General features: G+C 37.1%; 1 protein-coding gene across 2 annotated transcripts; it reads left to right on the forward strand.

The window, feature by feature from the left end:
• Window positions 1-528: 528 nt before the first annotated feature.
• On the forward strand, window positions 529-8570 carry LOC107774592 (protein tesmin/TSO1-like CXC 2). Of its 2 annotated transcripts, none has more exons than XM_075257289.1 (10): window positions 529-842; window positions 2396-2556; window positions 2642-3359; window positions 4160-4641; window positions 4730-4801; window positions 6959-7142; window positions 7228-7323; window positions 7410-7476; window positions 7750-7909; window positions 8016-8570. In XM_075257289.1, the coding sequence occupies exons 1-10, from the start codon at window positions 660-662 to the stop codon at window positions 8386-8388; spliced, it is 2496 nt and encodes an 831-aa protein (XP_075113390.1). In that variant the 5' UTR covers window positions 529-659; the 3' UTR covers window positions 8389-8570. The 2 variants fall into 2 exon arrangements, with proteins under 2 accessions (XP_075113390.1, XP_075113391.1); XM_075257290.1 differs by having other exon boundaries at window positions 7765-7909.
• The last annotated feature ends 317 nt before the right edge of the window (window positions 8571-8887 follow it).

Raw genomic sequence — 8887 nt, forward strand, 5'->3', positions numbered from 1 at the left:
CCCCCTCCCCCTCCTTTTTATATTCTTAACAACGAGAATAAATAATCAGATCAAACTTGTAATATTACAATTCTAATTACGGATTAAGACAACTAAGCTGACCCCTCAGAACAACGTATGAAAATAAATAATCAGATTAAACTTGTATTATTAACACTTAAATTATGGATTATGACAACTAAGCTATCCCTTCAAAACAACGTGAATGTTTCGTAAGAAAACAATTGGCATGAAAATGCAAGGTTGGATTTTCCTCAATCGAAATTAAATTTGTGATGAATAAAGGTTAAATTTATAAATTTGGCTTCTCACAAAAGGAAAAAAAAAGTAAAAAGTAAAGGGGGAGAATTGGTCAAAAAAAATTTCTACTTTTAATGGTCCATTTTCCCTCGTCTCCTCTATATTTGTATTTTGTTATAATATTAACCAAGTCATCAACACAACAACAGCTGTGGTGGCAACATCTTCTCTGTTAAGGCCAAAGAGGGGGTGGTGGGGTATAGATGTCCCCATTCTTTTATCAGCACGAGAAAATCCACACCTTTCTTTATCAGCCATAGCATTCTTAAATTCCCGCTTCTTATTGAATTCCTGTCTCTTTCTTTACTCTTAAGAGGGAAACTGTGTGTATCCTCTGTGTGTGTACATCAAATAGAGTTATGTCTACAGAAGAAGAAAAAGTGAGTTTAGAGAGAGAAAATGTAGTAGAGAAAGAGAGTGAAGAATTAGTAGAAGGTAGAAAGTGTGTAAAAGGGGGAGGAGTTAAAGCCGGCGTTGTGGTGGTAATGGACACTCCAGAGAGGAAAAAGAACCAGATCGCAACACCTATTTCCAAATTTGAGGTTTGAATTTTTTGCTAATTTCTTGAATATTTTTTTGACTTGTGGGTTTCTTCTGTTACTGATTTGTTTCCTCTAAGAGCCTAAAGTTTGAGTCTTTTTGTTAATCTTTTAAATCGTTTTTTTTCGGGTATGGAATTTTTGGTATTATGGACTTGTGGGTTTTTGGTTTATTACTGATTTGGTTTCTCCAAGAGCCTAAAGTTTGTATCTTTTTGCTAATTTTTGATTGTTTTGGAATCTTTGGTACTGTTGCCTGATGGGTTTTGTGTACTGAAGTTTGATTTGTTGTATTTTTGGGTTACTTTGAAGGTTTAGATTTTTTGGTTATTTTGAAGGTTTAGATTGGGTCGATTACTGGAATTGTTGGGTTCTATTTCCTCTTTCCTTCTTTGTTTTTGATGTGTTTTCTAGTGGTAGTTTTGTTTATTTGCTTGTACTTGACCTCTGTCAAATTTTAGAGAAACTGATTTTCTGTGTAATTGGTAACAATAATGACTTCTTGATTTCTTAGATTTGCTATCTTTCTGGTGTCTAAAATGCTTCACGACTTTGGTTATGTCGCTGGAATTGTTTATCTTATCATTTTCTGAGTTTGCATGTTTTGCTCGCTTTTAGATTTGGATGCTTGGTGATGCATTTTAATTCATTAATTAAATAAAACTTCTTCCTTTCCATTCCGCTAATTTCTAACTAATTTTTCCTTTCATTAGTTAATTCATTACTGTTTTAAAATTTGGTGAAGTTTATTTGGTCTTGCATTGTGAGATTATCTTGTTGAGATTTTTTTCATCTGTGCCTTATAGTGTCATAGTTTTCCTTACTCTGTATCTGGAAATGTTGTGATTAGTTGTCTGTCTTGATTGTTCTGGGGATTCAACCGTTGGTTCTGCTGTCTAATTGTCGATTGAATTTCATGACATTTTCGTCTTACTTAGTTTACTCCCTCGGGGTAAGGGTAAGGTCAACGTACACTCTACCATCCCCAGACCCCACTTGTGGGATTCTACTTGGTCGTTGTTGTTGTTGTTGTTGTTGTTTCGTCTTGCTTGGTTTGGATTTCCTCGATTGTAAATGAGCTGTGGGTGAAGGAGTTGTTTTATAAGAAGGTCAATTAGCAAAGATGAAATATGCAGCTGCCATTTCATGTATTTGCTGGAAATTGACTTTTTTCTTGGATTGCTGTATCTCACAAAGAATTCTTTAGGTACACTAATTAATTTCCAGGTATTTTTGGAAAATTTGCACATGCCTCTAATTAACTCATGAGGCAAATAAGCTGCTCTACATATGATTAATAAAGAGCGGGAATGAACCAAGTTCGTTTTTCTACTGTGCTCGTTATGTGGTCTATTATCTCTGACATTTACTTGATATCCTTTACTGATCTTTTGCATAAGGATTAAAGATAAATAAATATATCATTTGGAAAAGGGTTAAGCTTGTTCCTTGGTTGAAATGCTGAAACCCAGTTTTGATGAAATTATCACTTAGCTTGTTTTCTTGTATTCTCGATCTCTTGCTATCTAAAGGTCTTTTTTTCTCTCTCTATGCAGGAGTCCCCCGTTTTTAATTTCCTTAACAACCTTTCCCCCATCAAACTAGATAAGTCCGCACACTTTACTCAGACGCTCAATTCCCTTAGTTTTGCATCTATACCGTCTGTGTTCACCTCACCTCATGTCAGCTCCATAAGGGAATCTAGATTCCTAAGAAGGTAATCAATGTTTGTTTTGATCTGGTATTGCAACTTCTTTTGGATCAGACTTGTTTGTTTGTTGACTTTGTTGTTTTTTCGTCAGGCACCTGCTCTCAGATCCATCAAAACCGGAGTTTGCTTCTGATAATGGTGTTAAAGTTGATACTGATGAGGGTATGTTAGATACTGTAAATAACTCAATTGAGCCCAAGGAAAGTTTTGGTTGTGGGATTTCTGGGGGTGAAGCACCGGCTTCACCATCCCATGAATGCTCAAAGCTTGCAGTTGAGCTTGCAAGAAGTCTAAATTATGAGTGCAGCAGTCCCAGTACTTTACCGACTGGGGGCATAAGAGGTAAGAGTTTGTCAGAATTTGCTGGTACTTCTGTGACATATGTCCCTTTGGTACAAGAGATATCTGGAAAAGGTTTGCTGAGATGTGAGGTTAATATGGACGGGACAAATGAAATTGTTCAAGATAAAGAAGAAGCTTCAGGATGTGATTGGGAGAGTTTGATTACTGATGCTACCGATCTACTAATCTTTGACTCACCTGGTGACCCTGAGGCTTTCACGAAAGCATCAGGTCCTAATTTTAGGACTTTTGAATATGTCTCAAATGAAATGCAGAATGTGCAACATTTTAGTCAGGTTAGTACCAGTGAATGTGGTGGAGATGGAAGTGAAACAGAGAAACCATCTACTCAACCCGGGGAGGAAAGTCAACTCAAGGAATATGCTGACGCTGAAAACACGAAACCTGATGCTTCTCTAACCAATGACAGCATGTGTGTCGGTCAAAGTGAAAAAAATGATAATGAGGTGAGGAGTTCGCATACTGTGAACTAGTTTATTGACACCGGTGTGCTTTTACCGTTATTACATGAGATAGCAACTGCTTTTATTTTTTTGAAGTTGCGGCGTTTTCCATTTTTCTTTTCCTTTAATCATCTCTTCCTATATTATGACTCTTGTTTTAACTGCAATTTTTACTTGGGAAACATCATTTATACATGCTGTTTTCTATCTATGCATATATAATCAGTAGCATGATTATACACTTATGTTATACATTCTTCATTGGCATCTTGTTGACTTACTACAGAGTACATTGGTTTTGCTGTTGAGCTGATCATCTGAGGGGCACCAAGTTTTTAGCTTTCAAAGGAATGTTCCGTGACATTTGATATTATGTTTAGGATACAGATGTTTGTGGTATTATTTTTATCCTATCCCTTGGATATGGAGATTTTCTGAGTCAGATTATGCTCTTAAAGGAAAATTTTCAGACACTACGTTGTTTTTGACAAGTCTGTGGTTGTCTGGAACCTTGACTTTTGTCATCAGCATTCTGCTGGAACCATTCGACTGGTTCCTGAGTAATGTAAGATACAACATATTTTAGCTTTGCACCAATTCAAGGAAATCTTGGTTGATGCAGTCATTCTTGCCAGAAGATGGAGAAAAGTATTCAAACATAGTGTATGTTTGTTAATGGTTTAGCTAATCTTGAAGTTGTTTAATTGATCGTTCTAGCTTTTATCAAATAGCTGCGAGCATGTTTCACATTGACTTTCAAGTTCTCCATTTTGTGATCTTGATCTTACCGGTTTTCTATTTAGATGGTCTCTGCTTTATACCGTGGAATGAGAAGACGCTGTCTAGTGTTCGAGATGGTGGGACCTCGAAGAAAGCATATAGATGAAGGTTCTGGTTCTTCTGCTGCACAAGAAGCTGATGGGAACGTTGCCTCCAACGATAAGCAACTAGTACCTTCTAAGACTGTAAATGAATATCCACGATGCACTTTACCTGGAATTGGCTTGCATTTGAATTCCCTTACAGCATCCTCAAAAGATGGCAAAGTTGTCAAGCAAGAAGCTAATGCTTCCGGCAAACAGCTTGTAATAGCATCTGGCTCATCTATCAATCTTCATTCTTTGGTTACTGGTCAAGAATCTCTGGTTAAATCTCTGCCTGAAACCTCTAGAGGAGGAGAAATTGTTCCTTTTGAGAATAGTTTACCCCTTATGGAGGATGTTCTCCAGGCACCTGGATATGTAAATAGTGAAGAGCCTAACCAGACTAGTCCGAAGAAAAAGAGGCATGGCCCTTTTTCCTTTTGATCTTAGTTTGTTCTTGTGATCTCTGTTTTTGCTCCACCATTATCTGATTAAAAACTGTTTTTGCAGGCGTCGATTGGAAACTGGAGAAAGTGAATCATGCAAGCGCTGTAACTGTAAAAAATCAAAATGCTTGAAACTGTAAGTTATTATCCTCCTTTCATGTGATATCTTTAGTATGTACTTAGTTTTCGTTATATTTTCATGACATGACTTGTGTATTAAGTACTTAAATGAGCTGCCGGTTGTTCAATTGAATGCCATTATCTTCCTGAATTATATGTGTGCTTGACTACGAGGTTATTTGGTTAATGAGAAGTGATGTAGAACTAAGTTGCTCGGACTCTTCACTTTCGGCTCCACACCCTTGTCGACATGACGTGGGTGTGGGTATGGGATCCGTGCCGGATTCGGTCAACCGTTTTTGTGTACTTTGACCAAAATTGACAAAGAAATTCGGGATAGATACAATGATTTCTAAAAACAAAACAAAAGCTAAGGTGAAATTGAAGAAAATGGAATACCTTGTATATAGAGATTTTTATGTCAGTCCTTGTCCTTTTATCTCCTTCTCGAATTCTCGTCTTGATTAATATTTTCTCCTTCTCAGAATACTGTGTTAGTTTTCCACATATCATCTTATAATTTAGACATATTTTTAAAATCTATTTTTAGATATTTTAATTATTTGTAGCCGAATTTCTGCACTCTTATCCGTATCTGGATCCGTATTCCCAAATCTTAAAATCTAGATCATGAAGGATCCGATCTCTAGATCCGCACCCATATCGGACACCCCATCCGAGTCCGAGCAACTTAGATGTAGAGTATATAAATACGTAAGTTATAATACGGTGAAGTATAATCACTAGATTAGTTAGTGGATATGCATATCTTGTGGGGACGTTCGGTTCAATGCCTCAAAGGTTGGATATACAGCCTAAAATCTAAAGCATGTCCTGGTTTTTAACCGGATAAAAATTTGTCACATACATTGCCCTTGGTCTGTACCTATGTTGCGCGGACTCTCCAAAATCTTGCCGCATCCGTGGCGGATACTTCTAAAATACACTAATTTTGGAGTATCCGACACGCATCCGGGTATATTTTTGGAGAGTCCTAGCAACATTGGTCTGTACATCACGTATTATTAATTCAAAGAATTATTGTTTGATAAAAGTCTATGCTCAATGAAGATTGTTATAATGAACAATATGCAATTTTTGTTTGAGATCAAATTTGTACCCTGAAGCTTTTGAAATTTTAGAAAAACTAAAACTGTGTGATTCAAAAGCAAAGAATTACTTTAGTAATTAGTGCAATAAACAAGTTTGAGCATAAAAATTCCTTAAATAAAAAATTATCAGAAGTTCTTATTATATCATACATTATGATTTTCTTTTATGAACATTAAGATTTTTTTAATTCCAAAAAAAGGCTTAATTCTTTATTTATCAAAGCTTAATTGACTTTATAGTAAGCCAGCTTACTGTTCTTACTCTATATGCCTTACTTTTAAAGTAAGCTGGCTCACTATTTCTATCTAGGCATTTCAGTTTAATGTAAGCCGGTTTATCTTTATTATTGAAAATAAATCTGAGTTTAAAGGGTATTTTATGATGTTATTTATTCTATGTATTGCTCATACATATATTCTTATTCCACTATCCCATCCCACATAAAATAATTCATAGATTTTGCACAAGTTATGCATGCATTATTCATAGGGAAAACGAAAAACACAACCCAACTTTATCTTAGTCATAGAGTTCTATGGCAAGATTATCTTTTCTTATACAAGACACCAAGCAAGCCCTAGAGGAAATGTTTGCTGTGAGTGTCATGCTACAAAAGCATGATCCGGAGCTGTTAAAATAGGTTCTTACCTATGTTGCTCGGACTCTCCGAAAATGTAGCCGGATACGTGTCGGATCCTCCAAAAGTAGTGCATTTTTGAAGGATCCGGCACGGGTGCGGCTACATTTTGGAGAGTCCGCGCAACATAGGTTCTTACCATGAAACAAACTTCTTATGATAACTGAAGGTAGCTCTTATGTTGGATGCTTTTCTGACGTCTATGAGTTTGAGATGACCTGACCAGAAAATGCTTCCCAACTTCTTGGACATGTGGTTACTGCCCCTACCATCTGTGTGTAACCCAGAAGAGAAATATTCTGGATTGAGAATTTAAGATGTAGAATGTGATATTTGTGATCCAGGTAATTAGACCTTATAGAAGATATAGACCCTCTCTATTGGGATACAAATTTAACCTTCCTATTTCACTTGTCAATGCAGTTACTGTGAATGTTTTGCTGCTGGAGTCTACTGTGTGGAGCCATGTGCATGTCAAGACTGCTTCAACAAGCCTATTCATGAAGATACCGTCCTTGCAACTCGCAAACAGATCGAATCACGAAACCCTCTTGCTTTTGCTCCTAAAGTGATAAGGACCACCGACTCTCTTTCTGAAACAACAGGGGTACGGAAAAAATTCTCGGCTTTCATTCAGCAGATATTTGTTGTTTCACTTAAGTCATAAACCATGTAATTTAACTGCATTGCAGGATGATTCCAGCAAGACTCCTGCCTCAGCTCGTCACAAGAGAGGATGCAACTGCAAGAAATCTGGTTGCCTGAAGAAATATTGTGAATGCTATCAGGTATATTTTTTTCCCCCCCGAGTTGCACTGGTTATGCTTTTGTTTTACACATGAGCTGATAGATAAATGTTTTTTTGGGCTTGAAGGGTGGGGTCGGATGCTCCATCAATTGCAGATGTGAAGGATGCAAGAATGCATTTGGCAGAAAGGATGGTAAGTACTTTTTAATACTGGCTTGATTTTAGTTTTAATCCTTTCTATAGCAGTACACATTCTCTGCCATCCAAACAAAAATGGCATGAACCAATTGGGATCTGCTTGTTGTGGCTATAAGCATGATTCTTATTTGGACCATGAAGTTCAGAAAATGTAATGGGCTAAGCCCATTTCATTTTGGAGTTGGTTCATATCATCATTTTAGTTACATTCAGTTGCTGTGAAGGGTAACCGATAAATGTAGTTTGAGAATGTACCATTCTGATTCAGGTTCTATTTACATAGGCACAGATGGGGATGCAGAGGAAGAGGAAACAGATGCATATGAAAAGAGTATTGTCGATAGAACTTCTCATAAGAGCCTTGTACAGAGTGATATCGAGCAGAATCCAGATTCTGCCCCCCCTGCAACACCATTAAGTTTTGGAAGGTATATCAATCTTTTAACTTTTCAAGCAAAGTTACTTTCTTATGCTTTTCATGTTATTATTCTACTAAAGTTGCTGATGATTTTTTTTTTTTTTTTTGCTTTTCAGACCACCAATGCAGCTTCCATTTTCGTTGAAGAACAAACCGCCTCGATCATCATTTCTATCTATCGGATCCTCATCTGGTGGTATATATGCTGCTGGCCAAGGGGTTGGAAGGCCGAATTTCTTTCAACCTCAACCCAAGTTTGACAAGCCATTTGAGTCGGTTCAAGTTCAAGAAGATGAAATGCCCGAGATACTCCAAGGGACTAAGTCTCCAGTCAGTGGCATTAAGACAGCCTCTCCGAACAGGAAGAGAGTTTCTCCTCCTCATTGTAACTATGGGAATTCACATTCGCATTCACCTGGTCGTCGAAGCAGCCGCAAGTTGATACTGCAATCCATCCCTTCATTTCCCTCCCTCACTCCCAATCCTTGAAGATCAGCCACCAGCAGGTGAACTTGGAAGGCAATTTTTTAAAATCTTTATTGTTGTAGTTATTAGTTTAGTTTAGTACACCTCCATGGACCTTTGAGGCGCCCTTGTGCTTGTATAATAGCGTTGTTATTTCCTAAATAACCTTGTTTTCTCCTTAATAATGAATCAAAGTTGTTGATGTACTATTGTGTCATATTCTTTATTTTGGTACTAGATAGATCTTATGAAGAGAAAGTTGATGCTGGTACTCTCTAAAATAAGAGAGAGAGTGAATTTGCATGCTGTATATAAGTCTAGAAGTTGGCCTCCAAGCAAGATGGGTTACTAATTGGGCTTAGCCCATTACATTTTCTGAACTTCATGGTCCAAATAAGAATCATGATTCACAACAAGCAGACCCCAATTGGTTCATGTCATTGGTTTACAAGTGTCCGATGCACTAAGCTTTCACTATTTGCGGTATCTAAAAAGGGACGAACCACATTTAGCTCATTATATG

The sequence above is a fragment of the Nicotiana tabacum genome, chromosome 7 (genome assembly GCF_000715075.1).
Source record: "Nicotiana tabacum cultivar K326 chromosome 7, ASM71507v2, whole genome shotgun sequence".
Taxonomy (NCBI): Eukaryota; Viridiplantae; Streptophyta; class Magnoliopsida; order Solanales; family Solanaceae; genus Nicotiana; species Nicotiana tabacum.

What these genes read in the sequence shown, in the direction of transcription:
- LOC107774592 (XM_075257289.1), top strand. Translation starts at nt 660, where the DNA reads ATGTCTACAGAAGAAGAAAAAGTGAGTTTAGAGAGAGAAAATGTAGTA. An exon ending in CACCTATTTCCAAATTTGAG is followed by an intron (nt 843 to 2,395) that starts GTTTGAATTTTT and finishes CTCTCTATGCAG; the next exon opens with GAGTCCCCCGTTTTTAATTT. An exon ending in AATATTGTGAATGCTATCAG is followed by an intron (nt 7,324 to 7,409) that starts GTATATTTTTTT and finishes TTGGGCTTGAAG; the next exon opens with GGTGGGGTCGGATGCTCCAT.